Below are 24032 nucleotides of genomic sequence, written 5' to 3' on the forward strand. Positions count from 1 at the left end.
GATGGGGAGGAGGGTGGAAATGAGGGGTGACGAGAACCCAGGTATGGACCCAGGTCCCAGGCTGAAGACCCGGGAGCTGGCGGTTGAAGGTAACAGACATTTAGGTTCAGGAAGGATGTGGGCTGGTGAGTCAGGGGTTGAAGTCCAGGGACGGGGTGAATGTTTGGTTTGGGGGGAATTGGCGACACGGAGTCAGATGCCTGTGTCTTTGCATGGACAGAGAGAGCTTGGGACCTGGATGCCTGGGTCCTAACTGGCTTTTTTCCCTTGCCCCCTTCCCGGTCAGGTTATCCAGTGATACACTGACAAATTGGCATTTAATTAATCCCAATGAATTATGTAGCAACTTCATTATCCAGCGTCAGGAACTGATGAGAGAGCCCTGGCTGGTGGTGGGAGCCATACACAAAGGTGGGGTGGCTCAGAGGGGACAGGGCTGCGGTGATGGAATCTCTAGGCCTCACCTACAGGAGCTGGCCCTGGTCCTGATGGAAGGCAAGGGTGAGGGCGTGTGGGTACCTACTGGACTTGAGGTGTTATCTCCCTACCTGTTCACATCTCTAATCAATTATGGCCCTAGTAAGTGTCATCTCCTACCCGCCAAGTGTTGAGCCCCGAGTACCCACGTCGTGGGGTGTCTCTTTCTTTGAGACCCTCTGAGGTTGGCCAGGATCCTCTAGTCCTAAAGGGAAACAACTGAGCCCTTGCTGGTGTGCGGGGCGCCGGGGGTGGGGGGCCGGGGGAGCCGGACACCAACGCCTTCCCTCCTCGGAGTCTCTCATTAACCTTTTCCTCTCCGTTTCCCCGCAGGCCTCCCTCCCCCATCTTCCGTCGGAGCCCGCACCGGGGGAGGGGCGCCTCCGCCGCAGCCCCGGGGAAGCCGGCACCCCGGCCTCTGCGCGCCTTGTCTGGCGGCCTAGCCCATGGCACTGTGAGCCGGCGAGGGAGCCCCGCTCGGCGCGGGGGGCGCCCGGCCCCCTCCCCGCCCCATGCACCCGCGGCTCTGAAGCCTGAGCGGGGCCGGGGGCCGGGCGGGGCCGGGGCCGCCAGAGGCATGGCGCCCGGGAGCCCGTGGCGGCCGCCGTCGCTGCCGCTGCTGCTGTTGCTGACGCTGGCGGCGGGCGCGGGCGGCCTGGAGTTCGGAGGCGGTCCGGGGCAGTGGGCCCGCTACGCGCGCTGGGCCGGCGCTGCGAGCAGCGGCGAGCTCAGCTTCAGTTTGCGCACCAACGCCACGCGCGCGCTGCTGCTCTACCTGGACGACGGCGGCGACTGCGACTTCCTGGAGCTACTGCTGGTGGACGGGCGCCTGCGGCTGCGCTTCACGCTCTCGTGCGCCGAGCCCGCCACGCTGCAACTGGACACTCCAGTGGCCGACGACCGCTGGCACATGGTGCTGTTGACCCGCGACGCACGCCGCACGGCCCTGGCGGTGGACGGAGAGGCCCGTGCCGCCGAGGTGCGCTCCAAGCGGCGGGAGATGCAGGTGGCTAGCGACCTGTTCGTGGGAGGCATCCCACCCGACGTGCGACTCTCGGCGCTCACGCTCAGCACAGTCAAGTACGAGCCGCCCTTCCGCGGCCTCCTGGCCAACCTGAAGCTGGGCGAGCGACCCCCCGCGCTGCTGGGCAGCCAGGGCTTGCGCGGCGCCGCCGCCGACCCGCTGTGCGCCCCCGCGCGCAACCCCTGTGCCAACGGTGGCCTCTGCACCGTGCTGGCCCCCGGCGAGGTGGGCTGCGACTGCAGCCACACGGGCTTCGGCGGCAAGTTCTGCAGCGAAGGTGAGTCAGGGGGAGCGGCCGCAGGGCACCTGGGCGCGGGAATGAGGGGCGGGAGAGTTTTCCCGGGATCTAGGTCTGTGGGGGCTCCTGCGGCTCGCAGGTTCCGGCACGAGGGCGAGTGAGAGTGTGTACCAGCACGCGAGGGTTGTGAGGGGCGTGTGAAGATGCCCGTCCCAAAGAGAAGGCTTGCACGGTCAGCCACTGAACAGCAGGAGCCGAGGGGTGCTGCAGGTTGGCGTGGGCGTGGCTAGCGTGGGCGCGGCCTTGGGAGGCCAGCCAGTGCACCTCCCTCGTCCCCCAGTGGGGATCCTGTGGGGACTTGTGTAGTCGGGTCCTGCTGGCGAGATGAGGAAGGTCCAGCGCTTGAGGGCGTGTGGGTCGGGTGGGTGACCAACGCAGGTGAGGGCCGGTGGATGTGCTCTCTGTGGGCGGGGCCATCGAGAGGCGATGGGTGGGGCCTTGTAAGGGGGGACGTTGGCGGCGTAAGGTCGCGGGCTTGCGAGGGCCCTGAAGACCGCGTGGGGCTTGTACAGCTCAGCTATGCGTAGAGACGCGAGCGTGAGCACGGGGGGCGGGGCCTGCGAGGGTCGTGGGTGGGGCCGGAGTGGGCGGGGCCTGGGCGGGCGGGGCCGCAGGCTGGGAGGAGCCGCGGGTGGGCGGGAAGCACTGCCTGAGAGGCCAGGACCTAGACCCCCGGGCCCGGCCCGGCGTGAGGGCGGTGGGTTTGGGGAGAAGGGCGGGACGGCGCGTGCTGGGGCAGGTGCGGGCGAGTGCGGATGGCGCGGCTTTGACTGCGCGCACCAGGAGGCGGGAATCGAGTGTTTCGTGACTGAAGGAAGCCCGAGGGAGAGGGTGGCCGAGGCCTCTCAGGCTCGTGACTAGAGTTGCCGGGGTTTGGTGGGGAGCAAAAAAGATGGCCGGTCGTCTCTCCCGGGTGAGAGGCTGGAAGTGGAAGCTTCTGTTTAAACACTGGCACCTTTGCGAGCGTGGGATTTGGAAGGGAGACTAGGAGGCTGGAGAGGGGCGGTGAGGACGTTGGAATATAGAATTGAATATGGAATTGGGACCCGAAAGGGAGGCCAAGGGAGGGAGAGGTTCCGCCAGCTCCCTGGCAGCGATGGTCGAAGTGAGGGGACAAGGTCGAGGGGGGCACCAGGCCTGGGGTGGGGCGTGGGGTTAGTGAGATGGAGGGAAGGAGGGTGTTGAAGTACCTGTTGTACTTGGGTCTGGCTGCGGAGTCGGGGAGAGGGTCCCCATCCGTTCATCTCCTTCCTCCCCGGTCAGTCCTCGGCTGGCGGCCATTGTCAGGTGTGCAGACAGACGAGTTTTCCTCTCCCCCAGCACCCCTGGAAGCTGTGGGCCACTTAACAGTTGTGGGGGTGTCTGCACTCCAAGAGGTAGGGTCTTTGGGGAGTGTGTGCCCGTGTGGTGTGTGCCCTCAGACTAGCGGGGGCCCTGGGACCGCTTTGGGGATGGTGTCTTCCCGGCTGGGATCCTGTGGACAATCGTGGGAGGAGCCACGTCTGCAGGTGTGGCCCTGGGCTTGGGAAGAGTCTGCCGTTTGCCCAGTATTTTGATTATGTATCTGCAGTTGTGTAGAGGAATACAGCAGGCAGGTTTGGGGATTGCTCGGGAGGGGGGGGTTATTTGTACAAGGATGTGGGATGTATTTTCAGGAACTGTGTGTATTAAGTTAATCTGACACCTTCTCGCCTTTTCTCCAAGGAGTGCAGGTGCTCCCTAAACTGTGAAATTGTGTGTCTGTGTGTGTTTGCTTGCATGCAGAGGTGCGTGAGTCTGGCAGTGTGTATATTATGTGCCAATGGTCTGTTTGAAACGTAGTGTTTGCAGATAGAAGTCCAGTGCCTAGCAGAGTGAGTAGTACACAAGTGTGAGGGCGTGGGCTCATGTGTGGTATCCACGTGCGTGTGTTTTCACGTGAGACCTCAGTAAGACACCTGGACTTTTTGAGGCCTCTTTCATGATTTTTAACTTGATTCTCTGGTCCCTATGACCCCTCCCCTCCAACCAAACCTTCCTAAGAAGAGAGGATGTACCATCCATCTAGCTGGATGGAAGGGAAATTTGAGCTACATAGAAGCTGCAGTAACGGGTCCTTGGTTTCACTGTTGCAGAGTTGGGCCAGGGTGTGTGAAAAATGCAACCAGAGGTCCCCTGGTCCACCAGAAACCTTGTATCCATTCTCTGAAAGGATTCATTGGCCGGAGGCTCTTAGTGAGCCAAACAAGAATGTGTGCTTTTGAGTGCAGGTTGTGTGGCTCTGTGTCAGAGATGTGTTTGAGTACCTGTGTGTGACAGGGGTGGTTGTGTCATATGTTTATGTGCTGAATGTGTGGCAGATGAATGTTTGTTTCAGCTGTGTTGGAGCTGTGAGAGGCAGCTGCATATCTGAACCATTGTGTGTGTGTGTGTGTGTGAGAGAGAGAGAGAGAGAGAGAGAGAGAGAGAGAGGAAGGGTTTGTTGAGAGAGTTGTGCTTTGTGATAAAACAGTAGGGATATACATCTCTGAATTCCCTGTACCTAATGTAGTATCTGACACTTAGTAGGTGTTTGCTAAAGATCTATGGGATGAATGAAGAGATATTAACAAGCCTTTGATAGACTGAAGGCTTGAGGTAAGGCTGTATGTATATATGAAAATATATATGTGTTTATTTTCAGATACACATTGTGGGTAGGCGTGAAGGTTGGCAACACTGATAAACACTGATTACACGTGGAGATGACAGGCACAATGACAGCTCTACTGATTCGCCTCCCACCCATAACCTCATTCTCTCCCCGTATATTTGTTCTTTATTTCCTGGATGAGCACAGGATATCACAAAGTGCTCATTACACTTCTTTGAGTATCTTCTCACCCAGCCAAGGAGGAAAGGAATGAGCTCCCACCCTTGAGTATTGGGGTTGGGGTAGGATGCCTTTAAGGGGACCAGGTCTGGCTCCTGATCAGGGCCAGATGCCTCAAGCCTCCCTGGAAATTACATTTGCTTCATTGTTATCTGCTTTTCCTGAGAGAGAGGACATTTAAAAAAGTCATTAAATCATAGTACCCCTTCCAAATAGTAGTAGTTATTTTTATATCGATTTATTGTAAAAATAGATGACACAAGGCTACTAGGAGTTCCCTGGTGGCTCAGGGGATTAAGGATCTGGTGTTTTCTCTGCTGTGGCTCTAGTTACTGCTGTGGTGCGGGTTTGTTTCCTGGCCCAAGAACTTCTGTATGACACAGGTGCAGACCAAAAAAAAAAAAAAAAAAAAAAAGCTTTCCTTGCTGTGAGTTAAAGAAAACTTTTGTTTTTAATTTAAAAATTTTTTGGGGGGTGCTTTTTAGAACTGCACCTCCAGCACATGGAGGTTCCCAACCTAGGGGTCAAATTGGATCTGTAGCCACCTGCCTACACCACAGCCACAGCAGCCCCAGATCCACGCTGGGTCTGCAACCCACACCATAGTTCACGGCAACGCTGGATCCTTAACCCACTGAGTGAGGCCAGAGATTGAACCTGTTTCCTTTTCGATACTAGTCAGATTTGTTTCCACTGAGCTACGACAGGAACTCCACTAATTTTTTAATTTTTCGATGAAATGCAGGCTCTTCGCCTTTATTTATTTTTGGCCATGCTTGGGGCATGCAGACATTCCTGGGCCAGGGATCAAATCAAGCCCAGCAGGGCCAACACCAAATCCTTAATTGCTAGGCCACCAGGGAAAGTTTTAGATGGCTTTGATGTAATATTTGCCATTGTGGTTATTTGGAAAAATAGTTTTCACTTGGTATGCAACACATGTGGATCTGCCTTCCGGTATTTGGTGTGCATCTGGATTTGGGGATCGTTTCGAACCCCTCCTCTTCTGGGTCTGGGCTCACCCATTGACTGAGAACCTCCATGCTGGGAAATCTACTTCTTTCCTCTGGGAGTTGGGGAGGGTCTGGCCACAGGTGGTTGAAGACAGAGCTCGGTTTGAGTCACTGAGTGTGTGTGTGGACCACTGCTGATTGTCTGCCAAGGCTGCAATCAAGTAGTCTGGGACTTTGCATTGCTTTACACATGAACTCCTCCTTGTGTCACTCATGCGTGGGGAAAAAAGGCTGAAAAGTCATCAAGGAAGAGGGGTGTGCAGGTGTGTGGGGGGTACCTTGAGATGAGTGGGGGTGCAGATGTATGCAGTGGAGTGTCAGGTTGCGTACCTTGCTTGGGAGAGAAATGAAACCAGTGGTAACGCACATGCTGGCAGGGGGTGCGTGGGTCTAGTGTGTGTTTTGTAAGTCTGTTGGGAGTTGAGTTCAACCGGTTGTGGTCAAGGCCTCCTTTGTGATAGGCCTTTTGTGGGGGGCTGAAGGCGACTCAGAAGTGAATAAGGTGCTGCTGTGGGAGTTGAGTGCTTAATTGGGGAAGCAGATGAAGAGGCCATCCAATGTGTGGTAAGAGCACAGATTCTGGGGACTTCCCTTTGGGGCTCAGTGGTAACGAACCCAACTATGATCCATGAGGATGCGGGTTTGATCCCTCACCTCGCTTAGCGGGTTAAGGATCTGCCCTTGCCATGAGCTGTGGTGTAGGTCGCAGACACGGCTTGGATCTCGCGTTGCTGTAGCTGTGGTGTAGGCTGGCAGCCGTAGCTCTTATTAGACCCCTAGCCTGGGAACTTCCATATGCCACACGTGCAGCCATAAAAAGCAAAAAAAAAAAAGCAACACAGACTCTATACTCAGACTATCTGGGCAGTGACCTTGGACTTAAGCTCTCTCTGCTCTGTTTTCCTTATCTGTAAAATGGGGATGATAGTATCTACCTTACAGAGTTGTTATGGGAATTAAATTAGCTAATTCACATAAAGGGCTTCGAATAGTACCCAGCACAGAGAACGTGCTCAGTAAATAATAGCAAAAGAGGGAGTTCCCGTCGTGGCGCAGTGGTTAACGAATCCGACTAGGAACCATGAGGTCGCGGGTTCGGTCCCTGCCCTTGCTCAGTGGGTTAAGGATCCGGCGTTGCTGTGAGCTGTGGTGTAGGTTGCAGACGCGGCTCGGATCCTGCGTTGCTGTGGCTCTGGCGTAGGCCGGTGGCTACAGCTCCGATTCAACCCCTAGCCTGGGAACCTCCATATGCCAAGGAAGCGGCCCAAGAGATAGCAACAACAACAACAAAAAGACAAAAAAAAAAAAAAAAAAAAAAAAAAAAGACAAAAAGACAAAAAAAAAAAAAAATAGCAAAAGAACAGCATGGTATTTGCAGCCAGATGCAAAGTGATACTGTGAGACAGTGTAGCCTTGTGATTAAAGCACAGACTCCTGGGGCTCAGATCTGGGTTTAAATCTGACTTCTCTACTCACTAGGCCTGTGAGTCAAGTGAGAACTTAGCCTTCAGGCTCATTTTTCCTTACCTGTCATATAGGGATAAGCATGCTTATCTGACATGTTTGTTGTGGGAATTTAATGCATGACTGGTACATAACGAGTGGTGTACCTGGCAGTTACTATTACAAGCAGGGGGCCCTCGGAGTTTTGAAGAAGGGGAGAGTTTACAGTTTGGGAGATTGGTAATAAAACGTGTGCTATTTAAGATTGGCCTTGAACGTCAATTAGTAGCTTGGTTTGGGGAGGTCATGCCAAGCAAAGGAACTAGTAAGAACAAAGGTGTAGGAGGGGGAAATTATGTCATGTACGGAGAAGGGCACCAAGGGGTATGGGGACACCTGGAACCTAAAGCAGGAGAAGAAGGTTGAGACCAGGTCTTGGCATTTCAACTTACATCGTCCAACTAACATTTGTTGGATGTTGCGTAGAGGGTGCTGGTAAATGCAGCCACGGAAGAATTTCGAGCAGGCCCGTGACTAATAAGAGCTGGATTTTGGAAGCTGGGAGTGAGGAATGGAATGGAATATGGAGGGCAGAATTACACGGTGGGGGAATCTGCTGGGAGATGTTCTGGAAAGTGCTGTCGAGGCCCTGAACCTTGGCTATCGTGGGAAGTCGTGAGGAAGGGTGGTGACAGCTGTGGCAACAGTGGTTGACAGCCACTGCTGAGACCGAAGCCATAGGACTGCCTTTTCCACATGGAGGAGCAGAGACGGTGAGGTTTGTTTGGAAGGATGGTGAGAGTGGTTGAAAGGGGAGGGGGAGGTTGGCAGGGGAGTAGGTTTGGGTCACAGATGGAGCCCCCTTCTTCTGATCCCAGACAGAGGGGTCCAGGCAGTTGGAAATGTGAGCCCAGAGCTTTGAGTTGAAGGAGGGGCTGCAGTGTGTAGAGAGAGAGTATTTGAAGTTTGGGATCAGATGCAGTGGCCAAGGAGAAGGTCAAAGAGGCTTCAGGGGGCTCATTCGGGAGGAGGAGGGAAAGGAGGGGCCGCAGACCCAGCAAAGGAGCAGTTAGAAGGCAAAGAGCCTAGAATCACACGTCCAGGGGGGAGGGAGCAGGGCCTGACAGCTAGTGGGCGTTTGCTTGGTGCCTTGAAGGCAATGGCCACCCTGTGAGATGTAAGAGCCGGGATCTGAACCTGAGCTGACTGCAGGCCTGTCGCCCCCCACCTTCTCCATGCTGTTGCCAACAAGGAGAGGCGGTCAGTCAGCTGTGTCTGTGGGGGGCCTGCCTTTGGTTTAGTGCAGGTACTTAGGGATCCTAAGTACCTGCATCAGGAACTTAGGTTCATCAGGAACCAGTAATCACCCCAGATTCCTTGCATCACGGCTTCACCTTTCAGCCAGAGTGTGATGGGGTTTTCCTGTGTTTGCCGGCCAGCTGTCCGGGCACAGAGAGAGGACAGTGGAAATCCAGCAGGAAAATCTCAGCCTTCCAGAGGGAACTCAACCCTAGAAAGTGGGGCAGTCTCCCATTAGGATACACAACTCACCAACATTTACCACATTTCAGATGGAAATCTTTCTAAAATATGTGGCACACCTCTCTGCCTCCCTAAGCATGTTTGGAGTGTGATTTAACCTTTTCTGGATGACTCAGGCTGGCCTGATTCCTCTCTGGTGTGGCACCAGACTGTCACACACTGGTTCCCTCATTGGGGTTTGCCCCTGCCTGAAGCGATGCCTGACTGCTGTCCTTTGGAGTTCTTGTGTTAGCTTTTTCTGGATTTGCCATCTCCACCCTTAGAAGGAGTTGTCAGGTAGCCGTGCCTATCCTCGCCCCTGTTTCTGTTGGTGAACTTGGAAATCAGCATTCCCAGCATGTTGGAATTGTGTGTCCCTAACAGGGAGTGGATTCTGGCTGGGATCTGAGAGGCTGTCCTGTGAGAAGATAACAGGTTTTAATGCATAGTTTTTAGGATGTCGGTTTGGGCTGCTCAGAACCTTTTCTTGGTTCTGGTCTTCATCACTGTCCTTTATAATGAATCTGCTGCAGTCCTGAGGTCATAGTAGCTAAGACAGTAGCGTTTATGCCCTCTGGGGAGCCAGTCAAGACCTGCGTGTATGAAAATTGAGTAAATGAGGTCACACGTGTGGAATCACTGTCAGCTCTAACATCTAATGTCTGGGCTCCTGAGAGTTTCTGCTGTTGGAAACAGCTCCAGGCAGAATGGGATGGACAGCTCAAGAGAGCTGTGTGGGGAGCGACTGCTTTAAGAGCCCAGAGACGAGGTAGATGCTCCCAGGGGAGACTCCAACGCAGGACAGTCGAGAGTGTGGGCTTTCGGCTTGAATCCCCATTTTGCTTCTCACTACCTGTGTGAACTTGGACCGTTTGCTGAATCGAGTTGTTCTTCAGTGTTCTACTCTGTAAAATGGAGGTCATGTGCTGTCATTAGCATTTTTTTTCTTTTTAGGGCCACACCTGCAGCATATGGAAGTTCCCAGGCTAGGGGTCAAATTGGAGCTGCAGCTGCCGGTCTACACCACAGCCACCGCAACGCTGGATCCAAGCTGCATCTGTGACCTACACTGCAGCTCGTGGCAACTCTGGATCCTGAACCCACTGAGGGAGGCCGGGGATGGAACCTGAATCCTCACAGAGACTACATCAGGTACTTAACGCCCTGAGCCACAATGAGAACTCTTGTTGATAGGATTGAGTGGGTTAATACATGGAAACCCTTTCCAATATGCCAGGTACTATTGTAAGTGATCGATAAATGCGACTGTGATGATTAACCTTCGTGGTCAGCGAAGGCTTCAAGGAGGAGGTGGGACTTGGCCAGATCTCGAAGGATGACTGAGAGAGATTTGCGGAGGTGGCAAGGAAAGGCCAGGGCTTTCCCTCTAGGAGATCGGCCTGAGTGAGGAGTCGAGGGGATGTGAGTTGAGTGTATCTGACCAAGATGGTTCGGTGTGCGTGTGCCTGGTGGGAAATGAAATCAGAACTGCAGATGAAAGCCAGCATCTCGAAGTCTTGACTTGCTGGCCAAGAATGTAGCCCACTTTTATTTTTATTACTTTTTATTTTTTATTTTTATTTTTTGTCTTTTTGCCATTTCTTGGGCCACTGCTGCGGCATATGGAAGTTCCCAGGCTAGGGGTCGAATCGGAGCTGTAGCTGTCAGCCTAGGCCAGAGCCACAGCAACGCGGGATCCTAGCCGTGTCTGTGACCTACACCACAGCTCATAGCAACGCCTGATCCTTAACGCACTGAGCAAAGCCAGGGATCAAACCTGCAACTTCATGGTTCCTAGTGGGATTCGTTAACCACTGAGCCGCGACGAGAACTCCTCTTTGTATTTTTTTTGTCTTTTTTTTTTTAAGGGTTGCATCCAGAGCATATCGAAGTTCCCAGGCTAGGGGTTGAATCGGAGCTACAGCTGCTGCCTACACCACAGCCACAGCAACTGGGATCCAAGCCACGTCTTTGACATATACCACAGCTCATGGCAACGCTGGATCCTTAACCCACTGAGTGATGCCAGGGATTGAACCCATATCCTCATGGATACTAGTTGGGTTCATTACTCTGGAGCCACAACGGGAACTCCTATTTTTATTTTTTTATTTTTGCTACACCCATGGAAGTTCCTGGGCCAGGCATTGAATCCAAGCTGCAGCTGCGATTTTTAACTCTCTGTGCTGGGCTGGGGATGGAACCCTCACTGCCACAGAGACAATGCCAGATCCTTAGCCTGCTGCGCCACAGTGGGATCTCCCCCATTGGAACTTTTAAAGGCAGACAGGTTTGGGGTTCATATTTTGACTCTATCCCTCGCCAGCAGTGTGACCTTGGGTAAGTTTCTTCCACTTTCTGAGCCTCGATTTCCCCATCTCTTGAAGGGAATAATAGCACTATCTATTGACAGGATAGTAGTGAAACGATGCATGGAAAGAGCCAGGCACACTCAGTACTCAGTAAGTGAGAAACGTTCACTTTTTACTTTGTATTCATTCAACAAACACAGACATGCCTTTTTCTGAGCCAGGGACTGTGCCAGCAGCTGGATAGAGAGAGATGAATGAGACATTGTCCTTGCTCTTGGAGACCTCGCAGTCCAGCCAGGAAGCAGACATGGAAACATAATCACAACAGAGATCCGATAAGTGAAATAATATCATGAGCTACTTACTGAGAATGGGCGCAAAGAAGGGGTGGCTAGTTCTGTCGGGGAAGTCAGTTCAGAACACAGACCACCACCCACTGACCTGGTCCTAAGGCAGGAGTCAACTTTCTCAGGCAGCTGAGGATGAGAGGAGTGAGGCTGGGTGGGTGTTTCAAAGCTGAGGGAATGGGTATGTGCAGAGACGTGGCAGGTTAGGGAAGCCCGGAGAAACTGGCTGTGGCTGGAGCTGGATTGTTGCAGAAAAGGAGCTTGGAGGGAGGCCAATCTGGTCAAATTTGAATGGACTTTCTTGAGAAGATTGGATTTGATCCTCCAGGTTCTTCAAGGGATACCTTGAAGCGTTCTAAGCAGGTTCCTGACTTGGTTGGACCGCCTTGGTGGGGCTCGCCCTGTGAATTGAAGGGTGAAAAGACCGGCTGTTGGGGGAGATCATTTAAGAAGATCATTAAATGGGTTTGATGAGGGTCTGGCCCTGGGGCTGTGCTGATGGAGATAAAGGGATGAAAAGTGTTTCCAGGAGTGGAGTCGAAGTTTTAGGGTTTTAAAAGGTAGACCTGGTAGGACCTGGCGATTGGGATGAAAAAAAAGAGCAAGGCTGATTTCTGGGTGCCTGATGTGATCAGGGATTCGGGCAGGAGAAGCAGGCTTCCTGGGCTGGGGGGAGGGTATTGGGGTCCATCTTGGACATGAGGACATCCAGCCCATGAGACAGGGCTTCCCTGAGGTCAGGTGGCAGAGATCACAGAGAGGTTTGTGTCTGAGCCACCAAAAAGGTCTGAGTGTGTGTGCGTGCCTGTGTGTGTGTGTACATGTGTATTGACCACAGCAGTACCTGGTCAGGTGTATCTGGTTCCTGTGCCGAGAGAGCCAGGCTGGGCATGGGAAGGGACCAGCCAGCAGGAGGCTAATGCAGGAAACGGGGTTGGGGGTGTGGGGGGGCTCTGATGACCTAGGAGTGCAGTGGACAAAGGCAGAGGTGAGATTGTGCTTTTGGGCAAGTGTCCTTTTCTGTGTCGAGGAAGTGGGTAACACGCTGAGCCTGTGAAGGTTGCCGTGAAGCTGATGCTGACAATGCCCAGCATGTGGCCTCTGGAGCCAGGCACAGTGTGGGGCACATCGTGGGGGTTCAGGAAGTGTTGATTGAAAGCAGTGCCTTTGCCGAACCAGGGAAATGGGCACTTGGTTGCGGGGCTGGCCTTAGTGGCGGACGGGATGGCAGGAGCAGAGTGGTTGCTGAGCGCACGGGGGTGGGGGGTGTAGGACCAGCCTCCAGGGAAGAGGCTGGGGCTGCAAATACAGGTTTGGGGGGTCCCTCAGCCACAAAAGTGAGCTCTCGTGGAGGAGGGCAGGAGTAGAAAGAGGAGTGTGGAGGGCACAGGGCTGAGCCTGGAGGGGCCCATGACAACAGGGAAGGGGCGCAGGTGAATCGGCAGACAGCGAAGGGCGTCGGAGGAGGAGAGGCAGGTGACCCCCCAGGTGCCTCTCTAGGAAGGCAGGAGAGAGGAGACTCCTGCAGGCAGCGAACCACACTCGGTTGTTTCACCTTCCTGACTGTAGCAGGACCCGCAGTTGTGGCAGGTGGGACTCTGATTCGAAACCCCCCGCCGCATTGGGTTATTTGGAACCCCTGTGCCTCCTTGTTTCTGCAGGGGCTGGAGAGGAGAGTGTGCTCACTGGCAGGGCCTGAGCATGCTGGGGCCAAAGCGATCCAGACATAGGGCTGCTCACAGGAGCCCAAGGGTTTCCCCCAGCTCCCCTCCCCCTCCGTAAATGGAATGTGATCCCGTTTCTTTAAGGAAATCATTGCATCCATGGCTTTGGGGGATGCAGCTGTCAGGTACAAGAAACTCTGGGTTGTATAGTGGGGTGTTTGTAACACATGTAGATACCTAAAGGCTTGCGTGTGCAGGCTTAGAAAATAGATCAATGGATCCATAGAGAGAAAAAAGGGAACTGTGCTCATTTGCGGCAGCGGGGCTGGTGGGGGGGGGTCTGTAGCCACTGGAGGGCCCGCGGGTTGGGGTGGGGTGTGTTTCTCATATTATGTGTGAGCTCACAGTGTGGTATCGATCCTGCATCAAGCCTGTGTGTGTGTGTGTGTGTGTATTGTGGGGATGGTATAAGGTGTGACAAATGACAGTGTGTGTTTCTGGGGTGTAACTAACCCCCTAAGAGCGGATGAGCAAAGAGCACAAAGCGAGGCCGGAGTAGGAGGAGGCGCGTGCACTCGGGCCTGAGTGTGTACCGACTGCCGTTTGCATGTGTATGTGGGTTTCCCAGGGTCCGTGTGCGTGTGCATGTGCGTGTGTGTGTGTGTGTGTGTGTGTGTGTGTGTGTGTGTGAGTGTTGGGTCTGTGTGTTTGTAGGTCGAGCTGGTCTTTTTCCCTCCCCATGCTTCCTGGGAAGGCTCCCTCTAGGTGGGCAGAAATGTTAGGAGAGGGGCCTTGGCTTCTTGCAGAGCCGGAGCCCAGCCTGCTTGAGCTTAGTTGAAGAAACTGCCTCTTTTCTCTTTGCCTTCTATCTTCTCTCTTGACCTATTTGATGAGCCCCAGGGAGGCCCAGGCAGGCCCCTAAGGGGTGAGGAGCTGACTGCTCCAAGGCCTGTGGCCTGACCGAGGGATGCGCCCAGTCTGAACCCCTTCCACCACTGAAGTGCCCCATCCAGCCTGGGGGCCCTACACCTCAGCCAGCTGTTGAAAAGGCATTTTTCCCGGCATCACAGAACCAGAGCCTCAAAGGGTTTCAGATGAGATCTAATCCACCTCTCTCATTTTTACAGAATAGGTACTGGGGGCTCAGAGAGACTAAGCAACTGGGACGGGAGTCACACAGCACTTTGAGGCCGGATTGTGTTTTCTGACTGCATCCAGCTGACTTTCCTCCCCTGGGCCGGTGGGGGTGGGGAGTTGTGGGTCCGACTGTGCAAAGGCTTCAGGTGTGAGTTGTGTGACAGATTGTAATGATTATATATGTCTCTGCATTGCTAAGTGCCTTTGTGTGTCAGTGCGTCACAGGGTGAGCCCTCACGAGCGTGTCCCCATCTGTCTCTTCAGAGGAGCACGCTGGGGGAGTCAGGACACCTGACTGCTGCTCCTGGTCCTGCATCCGATTCCCCCTGTGACCTTGAGTGGTCACTTCCTTGTCTGGGGCCTCAGTTTCCTGAAATGTAACTTGAGGCTGGCGTCCCCTTGGCCTGTGTGACCCTGTGTGTGAGGCGCTGACTCAGGGGACAGCTTGGTCTCTGTCTCTTCCCTGCTGGGCCTTCTAGGTCGGGTGACTTGTGTCTGGGCGAGTGCGGGCGGGCCAGGGGATCTTGAACCCACCTCCCATCATGCAGCTTGGAGCGCTGTCCTTGGTACCCTGGCTAACAGCCTCCTTTTCTCTCTTTCTCTCTGCCTCCCCTTCCTGAACCTGGCTGGCCTCTAGAGGAGCACCCCATGGAAGGTGAGTGATGCCTCTTGGTCACTGGGGTGGCGGATCAATGGCCTGGGGTCCTCTTGGCTCCCCCCCCATGTATGGGCCCCCCGGGGAAGGATGTCTGGATGTCCTCTTGGCTGCCTCGGCCCCGCCTCTTGCCCGGTCCCTCTTTACAATTTGCTGCGGAGAACTGCCTGGCGGAGGCAGCCCCTCCACTGCCCGATGGGCCCTTTCTTCTTCCCTGGGAGGAGACCAGAAGGGGTAGGGGAGCTGGAGGGAAGGGGGCGGAGGATTCAGAAGTGTCCAGAAATGAGGTGTTCCCTTTGTGGCTCAGTGGTAATAAACCCAACCGGTATCCATGAGGATGCCCATTCAATCCCTGGCCTTGCTCAGCGGGTTAAAGATCCGGCATTGCCGTGAGCTGTGGCGTAGGTTGCAGGCACGGTTTGGATCCCGTGTTGCAGTGGCTGTGGTGTAGGCCGGCAGCTGCAGTTTTGATTCAGCCTCTAGCCTGGGAACTTCCATATGCTGTGGGTGCGGCCCTGAAAAAAAGAAAAAAAAGAAGAAGTGTCCAGAAATGACTGAGATGTGTTTTGCCCAGTCCAGCTGAGGAAGCTTAGCAAGGCCGCACTGCCAGGGGCCAGGGTGGGGCTGGCGGTGGTGCTTGGGTAGAACCTGGTCTGGGGTCTGAAGAGTGCAGGCAGGGGGTGGAGGGTCAGGGCCGGGGCCAGGGGGTGTGGGCCAGGTGGTAGCTTCTCGCCCTGTGCCCTCGCCGCCGACCCCCAGCTCCTGTGCCGCTGGCTGGTACGTCGGAGTGGTCTGCTTCGTCCTTCAGCCCAGGCCAGGGGACGGCAGGGAGCGGGCCTCTCCTTGGGGTCTCTGCTTGTTCTGTCCCTGTCTTCTGTTTCATTTGCCTTTTCTCTCTTTCTGGTCTTTGTCTTTGCCTCTCTTTTTCTCCACGGCTCTGTCCCTGGACCTCTTCGTCTCTGTCCTTCCCCAGGCTCTCCTGGGTTCCTGTTCTCTGAACCTTCTTCTCTCGCTGTGCCTTTCCCTGTTTCTTTTCCTTCTTTGACGTGGGCCAGGTCAGGGAGGGAAGACTGGGAGCGATGGTCCAGGCTTGAAGTCTGGGCTGCAGGGGAGCTCAGGTGGGCCCCGTAGAGAGGGCAGGTAGGATCCCCGTCTCCAGATCTGCCCCATGCTCTCTTCCTGGAGCAGTGGGAGTCGGAGGCACTGGGCAGCCCTGGGCTGGGAGCTCCTGGGGAGGCCCTGCCCTGGACGCAGGGATCCGGGAGAGGAAAGGAGGCGAGGGGCCCTCGGCGTGAGAGTGGGGCTGGAATCCTTTCCCCCCATGGTGTCCACTGTTTGGCCCGTCTCTGTCTCTCTGAGGTCCCTTCTTGGCCTGTGGGCAGGCACCCGTGTGTGCATTCATGTGCGTGCATGTGTGTGTGCATGTGTGTGTGTGTGCATATCTGCGTGCACATGTGTTGATGCAGCTCTGCTGTTCTGTCATGTCTGGGTGCCTTTGTGCACGTCTGCTTGTGCACGTGTGTCTGAGTGTGTGTGGAGGTGTGTGCACTCCAGCATCGTGTCTTCCGTGGCGTGGCCCCATCTCGGCGCCTCTGTAGGGGCATCTGCGTCACCTCTGTCCTGTCTGCGTCCCCCTCCGTGTGGCGGTGTTTACCTCTGTGAGTGTGAGGGGGGGCGCTGAGCGTCTGGGTGGACGCAGCCTTCTGGGGGCTGGAGATAAGATTGAGTGCGGAGGTGACTTTTACTTGCTCTGATGTCATGTCTCCTCCGGAACAAAGGAAGGGATGGAGGAGGAAGGGAGAGGGGAAGGGGTGGAGGAGAGCACCTGGGGGGGTTGCAGAGGAGGAAGGAGAGGGAGAAGTAGAGGCGGGAGCGGCCGGGCCTGGAGAAGAAGCTGCTGAGGGGAGGAGTGCGGCCTGGAGCTGGAGGGGAGGGAAAAGGGAACAGTTCTTCTCCAAACAGGTGGAGGAGAGGGACAAGACTGGAAGCCAGGCTTTGGGGACAAGCAGGCAACGAGACCTGTGGACGTCACTTAGCTCTCGGGGGCAGCGAGGTGGTCTGCTGGTCTGAGCGTGGCCCTGTGCGCACCTGCATCTCAGTGGCTGTGCCGGGCTGTGTGTCTGAAGCTGTGCATGTGCGGGTGTGTGTGTGTGCGTGTGTGCGTGTGTGTAAACCCAGGGATGTGAGGCATCCACATGTCTCTGTGACACAGCTGCTTGTGTGTCTCACAATCTTTCCCCCTAGAATCTTCTTTCCTTTCATTGCTGGTCCTCCCTGGGGTTTTGGTAGGAGAGTAAGGGGGTGAGGCTGAGAGTGGGGACGTGGGCCTGGCAGGTGTGGCTTCACGGGGTGGGTCTCCTCGGGGGCACTGCACTCCGGACTCTGCAGGTCCCTCTTCAGATCTCTGAGTCCTCTGTGCCTTCACCCTCTGTTCCTCTCCTTCAACGCTGAGCCTCAGGCCTAGCTTTCTCTCAGGAACCCCACCCTCCCGCTCCCCCAGGCCCTGCCCAGCATCTCCTCGTGGGGATCCCAGTAGCCCCGGCTTTTCCCCTCTTGCCTTTTGTATCAGGGAGAGAAGACCCAGAAGCAGCCAGATAAAGTGCCCTAGGAAAGGACCCTTGGTAATGCCATCCATCACTGCCAGCCTCTTCTCCATGGTGGGAGGAGGGGCTGATGCCACAGGTGGAAATGGTGGGGGGGTAGGGCGGGGCTGGACGGGGGTGGGGCAGAGATTCCAGGACAGGCAGAGAGGCAGGCTTTAGGGGGAGCACCCTGGGGCCAGGCTGGGCTGAGCCTCGGGTAGACAGGGCAGGGAGCCGGCCTCCCCTTCCCCAGGATGGCTGCTACTGTCACGCCTGAGGGAGCTGAGCAGCTGGTTGCCGTGGCGACAGAGGGAAAGTGCCGCATGCTAATGAGGCTGGCTGGGAGCTGGGCAGTGGAAGGGTCTGCGAGGCAGAGATGCTGCTCCTCTCCAGCAGTGGCACAGGCCTGTGGGGACAGAAGGCAGGTTCATAGGGCACTTGGCTCCTGGGCCTGGAAGAGATGGATGAGGGGTTAGGGCCTGGGTCTGGGTCCTGGATTTAGGGGGTTTGGAAGAAAATGCTGGTAGTTCTTGGGCAAAGAGTGGGGGGCATTCAGAGCAAGGAATAAGGACTCAGTCCAGATGCTCAGGGCCCTTGCTGTTTTGAGGACAAAACTGTGTCTTCCCAGGAGCTGTTTTGTCCCCAGGTGGCCCTTGGGGGCCGTGGCCCCTTCTTCCAATTGGCCTCAGACACAGAGGTGGGGTGGGACCGAGGGTGCCTGCCCGAGAGGCCATCTCAGTGCGTCTTCCACAGGCCACTGGACGTGCCCTTCTGGCCTCCTGGCTGCCTCTCCTCCTGGAGCCCAGGCACCCTGGCCCTCAGCCTCGTCCCAGAGACGCCTGAGTGCTTTACCCCACCTTCCGTCCTGGTCCCGGCTTTCCGCCCCCAGGGCCCACACCTCACAGGCCACAGCAGCTGAGCTGATTTCCAAGGACCGCGTGGTACCCCAGGGGGGCCCTTCCTTCCCCAACCTCTTGGCCAGACACCTGGGGTGCAGGTGTGCGGAGCGTGAGGGCTGGGATTTGGTGGGGCTGGCTGGTCACCTCAGGGAGCCTTGGGGTCTCACAGCTGGGGTCTCAACCCAGCTGAGGGGCCTGGTGCCACCAGCCTCGCTGGGAGATTGGGCTCCTGGTCCCCCACAGCTGGGCTGACCAGACTCTCTCAAGGGACCAAGGCCACCCTGAAAGACATGCCAGCCATTCTTGCTCTCAGTCTTGGATGGAGCGCTTCTGTCTTCTCTTTTCAAAACTCAGCTTTTGGGTCACCTCAGAGAGGGCCTGATTAGAGAAAGGGGGTCTGTAGGATAGTTTCAAACGAGGTGTGTCAACCTCTCAGGGAGCTGGTGCTCCCCCCACCGGGTGGTGGCTGTGCTCATGGGTCCTTGCTGTCCGTGAGCGCCAGCCTGGTCTCTGGTCCTGCGGGAGGATCCGGGCCGCCGTGCTTGCTCCAGCATCTCCTTAGATTCTGCTTCCTCTCACCTGCTGCTGCTCTTTGTCCCCCGAAGTCCAGTTTCCTCGTAGAGCCCAGGTGCGCAGGGTGCCTGCTGCCCATATGGTGGCTATGGGGGGGGGACCATGATGAGGGGGGGATCGGACCTGGACAGGTGCCTTTCCAGAGCCCCCTTTGGTGGGAGAGCCCCCCTAGGCCCAGGTCCTCAGAGCCCCGTTTTCCGGTCCCTGCCAGGCTCGTGGGGCACAACGGGCTGGGGTGAGGGCGGGTGGCGCTCCCTTGCCCACTCGGCCCCATGCTAACAGGACACTCTCTCTCTCTCCAGGTGGCTTTGATTTTTGTGTCGTGTTTTATTTTCTCCTCCATCCGAATCGTTTTTCTCGTTGACCGTTTTTTTTTTTCTCTCCGCCTCCCGGAAGAAAAAAAAAAAAAAGAAAAAAAGAAAAAGGAAAAAGCAGCCCTCCCAGCCTCATGCTTCTCCTCCTTTTCCTTTTTTTTTTCCGGCAAGAAGAAAAAAAAAGAAACCAAAACCTTCTCTCCCCCCGCAGTGACTCCCTGCCCGACCCCTTCCTCTGGTCCTGCCCGCACCCGCTCGCCCCCCCGGCCCCCCTTCTCTCTCTCTGTCTCCCCCTCTCGCGCCCTCTACCCACTGTCTCGGCATCGGGGCCCCTTCCCTCAGCTCTGGGCTGGGGGCTTTCCCCCGATGTCTGTCACAAGTTAAAAAGGGTTTTTAAATTGTGGCAGGAAAGCTTTTTTCTCCCCTCTCTCTGGCTGATTTTGATGACTCGTGTTTTCTTTGTTTCTTTCCCCTTTTCTTTCCTTTTTCTTCTTTTTTTGTTTCTCCCTTTCTTTCTTTCTCTCCCTCCCCTTTCCAAGGTCCGGCTCACCTGACGTTAAACAGCGAAGGTATGGTTTGAAGTTCTGGTTTGGTTTGGATCGGATTGGATGACCCCCACCTGCGCCTGGATTTTCCTGTCCCCCCCCCACCCCCGCCACCTCACCCCGTGCCCTTTGCCCCTTCTCCACCTGTCCTGCCTCCCTCCTGCCCTTCCTCTGCCATGTCTTTATTTTTTTCCCAGCGCTGGGGCGGGGGTGGGGGGCTGGTTCCCGTGTGTGCGCACCCCTCTCCCCCTCCCCGACACACGCCATCCGCCCTCATCTCACCTTGGTTTCTGACATCAAGAGATGTTTGAACTCCTGCCGTTGTCTCCAGCCACTTTTTTTTTTTTTTTTTTTTTTTTTTGGCGTTTTCCTGATAGTGTATCTTGCTTTTTTTTTTTTTTTCTTTCTCTTTCATGGTGGTGTTTTATTTCCTTCCACTCATTCTAATCATTCTTTCTCTTCTGCGAACCCAAATACAAAGAGAAAAGCATGGGCTGGAGGAAGAGGATGGCCGTCAGCCTCATTCCCCTCCCCCTGCTGCTGCGGGAGGCCCCCTTTCCGCAGTCGCCCCCTCCCCGGTACACGCTCACGCCGCTGTCTGAGGATGTCTCTTGACCCTATTTGACAGATGAGGACATTTAGGCCCAGAGAGATGAAGTGACTTGCTAGTGATTACACAGCCTTTAATTGGTGGTACCCTTGGGACGGCTCATCTATTTTTAGCTTCCCTTCGACCAAGTCCCTACCATCTTTCAAAGCCCTGGTGTTCGGCAGACCTGGAGACGAGCCCAGGAGTCCTGACAGTGATCCCCCAGCTCGCAGAAATTGGACCCAGGGACCTTGCTGTCCCTGACCCCCTCGCGGACCCGCAGGCGCTGCGCCCCTCCCCCTGCCCAGGATGGTGCTCTGTTGGGGCTCATCGTCCACGGGGCGGGGGGGGGGTCCTTAGGCTCTGGGCAGGAGAGGCCTGCAGGATGAAGACCTCTGAGTCTGAATCTGGAACTGGGGAGGGATTTAGGTCTGGGGAGGTAGAGAACTGGGGTTCTTGTAGGGATGTGAGATTATGGCAAGAAGTGTGGGGAAGAGCACGTCCAAGCAGGGCTGGTTCCCTCACATCCTTCTTGCCTCTCAGCACCTGGTTCCAGGGGTGCTTTGTCATAGATGAAGACCTGAAGGATCCAGAAAGCCCCCCTGCCCCCCAACTCCCTGAAAGGCCACAGCTCAGGTGTCAGTCCTGGGAACTTGGCACTGTGGTTGTCGTACGGGCCCTGACAGGGACTTTTAAATTCCATTCTTGAGTTCCCCTTAAGAACCATCTGTGGGGTCCGGTGGTAGGTGTGGTGCCAGGAACTGCTGGGCATGGGTGGGTGGAGAGCTCCAGGCCGCCTGGAGCCCAGCCATGGTAACAAGTGCCTGGGGGGGCCTTTGGAGAGGAGGCCTGGGGTTGGAGGGCTGGGCTGTGGGGCATGGGAAGTCCTCCTGGAGAAGGGCCTTCCCACAGCCACGAGGACCCAGCCGGGCAGGACCTCCCTGGTGGGCGCAGCCCCGCTGAAGGCACAATGGAGGCACAAGCCCTGCCCCTAGGAAGCCCCTCGGTCTCACTGGCCAGGAAGGCGCTGTGGAGGATGCTCACTGCAGTGAATGGCTGGGTGTGGAGGGAGGGCCAGGGTAGCCTCAAGGTGGACACAGAGCAGAAGAGGGGTTGGGCGTAGGAGAGGGCATCGGGCAGTTCAGGAAGAAGGGGGCTGTGTCAGGCTGTTGGGAGTCCAAGAGCAGGAACTTGACCCAGCAGAGCGGGTGTGAACAAAGATGCAGAACGGGGCCAGGATGGGCGGGAAATTGGACTCAGGAGCTCAGGGCTCAGGACCCAGGGGCTGGCCTGTTTGCATGCTTTCGGGCAGAAGGGGCTCCTGAACCACAGGCAAGGCCTCAGCTCCTCCGCCGCAGTCTCCCCGCCACTGGGCAAAGGGTGGAAGTCGGTGGTTGTGAGTCTGATGGGGACTGTGGGCTGATGGTTCTTGGTTTGTCAACCGGCTCCTTCCCCAGAGGCCCTGAAGCAAGCAAGTCCCCAAAACAGCTCCCCACCCCGTAGCTCCCAGCAGACCCTCCGCCCTGGAGAGGGCCCTCCTTCACCTCAAGGCTGGGGTGGGACTGCCTGGGTAGGCCCCGCACCTGACTCCCCAATTCTGCTTCTCCAGTAGGGTCCTTACTGTTCTCCGAGGGGGGGGCCGGGAGAGGAGGAGCCGGCGATGTGCACCAGCCGACAAAAGGTCAGTGACCCCACGACCCCCAGAGAGGCCAGCCCGCACCCCTGCAGGCCAGCTGATCAACAGAGGCACATCCCCTTCTGCCCCCATTGAGGTCCACCCCTGGGGGCCACCAACCTCCCTTTCTTTCCCAGAGCCCAGTTGCTCCTGATGCCCTCTTTCTAAAATACCGATGTCTTTTTGTGGCAGTTGTTCAGCCCACAGAGCAGGGATGCTTAGAAAGAATCTGTTTCTCCGGGAGGGGGGGCTAGGCAGCAGGGTCCAGCCCCCATTTAACCATCAAACTCTGGACCACGCTAGGTGTCAGTCCAGGGGGATTCTGGTTGGGAGGGGTGGCATTTATAATAGGTCTGTATCACTCACGTCACCTAAATGGGCCTTCACGACCCCTTGTGGAAGGGCTCCTTGCCTTTGGTCTACAGATGAGGAAACTGATGCTCGCGTTGCCTCTGAGACCTGCCCGGGGCCCTTTATCCTGGCTCAGGGCTGTAGGTTTCAAGCTCCTTTTATTCCTGCACCAAGGCTGCCTCTCTTAAGAGAATCTCTTTCCGAAGAAGTGTGCCAGGCAGTGCAGCAACCCCTTGAGGAGCTCCAGTGGGTGCCAAGCCCTGGGGCTATCGCGTCTCGGGCTTTGGTACGCGCTGTTCTGTCGGCCTGGATTTCTGCCATCCTTGCCCTCTTCCCCAACCATTTGGCATCCCTTTCAGCTGACTCTTGAAACAGCAGCCAGGCCATCCACACTGGAAGTCTCCCCCGAACTCCCCGGGCAAACCCGGACACTGCTGCTTGGCTGTCCCTTTGTCTACACATCCGTTCTGTCACACGCCACCTGGCATCGGAACTGTCACTTTACCTGTTTGCCTCCCCCACTCAGCGGGGCTCCCTGAGGACAGGGATTGGGTATTTCCGTTCATAGATCCCTGGTGCTTTACACGGGTCCCGGCACATATGTAGGCGTGTGCCCAGCAGATTTATTTCAAAGGGGTGAATGGGCTCTGCTCTCAAGGGGCTTATTGACGTGCTAACAAATAACCAGGATAAAGTGTGGCTCATGCAAAGGATGGGGAAAGTGTGGACTTGGTGCAGAGGAGTTAATTTATTCACTGATCTAGGCAGAGAGGCAGCACGACACACACACCCAGAAAGCGACATCCGGTGTAAGACTCGTGTATCTGTGGGACGGCTTATAGCTTAGGAAGCCTCACCCGGCCCGATCTCTTTCTGGAGGCCCACAGCAACCTGTGATTGGCTCGTTGGTCCAGAGGGGGAAGCTGGGGCTTAGGGATGTTGCCTCTTGGCCAAGGTCACAAAGCTGGTGCAAGAGCCCGCATTAGTGCCCAGGTCTTCTTTCTCATATCACACTTCCTCTCAAGGGAGCAGTACAAGATGTTACTAAGCAGTAAGTGCCAGATGAGCAGAACAGATAGCTGTAGCCTTGAGAGTAGGGAGGGGCTGAGGGGGCTGGAGCCCTTCTCAGAGGAGGGCTTTGAGCTGGGCCTGGAAAGGTGGCAGCTACTCTGCCCGGCATGGCCTTTAGAAAGCCAGGACCACAACAATGGGTCTCTAGTTGTATTCAGCTTGCCTGGGGACACCTGTGGGGCTCCACACTCCCCCACGGTGGAAGGTAAGAATCAGCCCTGATGCCCCTCTTCCAGTGCCAGGGGCTGTCAGGGGCTGCCACTGTTCAAGTGCTGCTGGGAGTTGTAGTTCCGGGGTCATCGAGATGGGGGAGAGTGCCCCCTGCTGCTTCGGGTCTAGCCCTTCAGATCTGGGTTGTGCTGTTCTAGGCTGGGTGGGCAGGGCAGCCCCCCTCAATCCCTAGAGGTCCTGCTACCCCCTCCCCCCTCAGGGGCTGTCTCTATCCTTCCCGCTGCCCTTGGGTTTTCTTATTCACATTTACTGTTTTCTGATGCTCTCCTCCAGTTCTTCCCGGCTCCCTCTGGCCACTCCAGGCCCCTTTCTCTCTCTGGGCATCTCTGTTGGCGATGGGCATTGGAGATCCTATAGACTCCAGCTCCGGTGTGGCTGGCTCTGCCTCCTCTCCTGGGAGACTGGAGCCGAGCCCCGAGGGGTCGAGGAACGGCCTCGTTTCTCCACTTTGCCTTGGCAG

At 56.1% G+C, this 24032-nt stretch overlaps 1 protein-coding gene across 50 annotated transcripts in view; it reads left to right on the plus strand.

Moving 5' to 3' along the window:
- Positions 1-812: 812 nt before the first annotated feature.
- The window catches only part of NRXN2 (neurexin 2), a 100124-nt gene continuing 76904 nt past the window's right edge, over positions 813-24032 (plus strand). For 26 of the 50 annotated variants that reach the window (XM_085009930.1, XM_021082873.2, XM_085009931.1 and 23 more), the window contains exons 1-4: positions 916-1778; positions 14725-14742; positions 19650-19679; positions 21854-21925. In XM_085009930.1, the coding sequence (XP_084866056.1) occupies positions 1055-1778; positions 14725-14742; positions 19650-19679; positions 21854-21925 (844 nt within the window). In that variant the 5' untranslated portion in view covers positions 916-1054. Of the gene's footprint in view, positions 1779-14724; positions 14743-19649; positions 19680-21853; positions 21926-24032 lie in introns of all 50 variants that reach the window. The other 24 variants (XM_085009925.1, XM_085009927.1, XM_085009943.1 and 21 more) reach the window with 6 other exon arrangements.

This window comes from Sus scrofa, chromosome 2 (genome assembly GCF_054392235.1).
Source record: "Sus scrofa isolate SSC_HxYL_T2T_F1_AM1 chromosome 2, Sscrofa_HxYL_maternal_Yorkshire_Landrace_v2.0, whole genome shotgun sequence".
NCBI classification, from domain to species: domain Eukaryota; kingdom Metazoa; phylum Chordata; class Mammalia; order Artiodactyla; family Suidae; genus Sus; species Sus scrofa.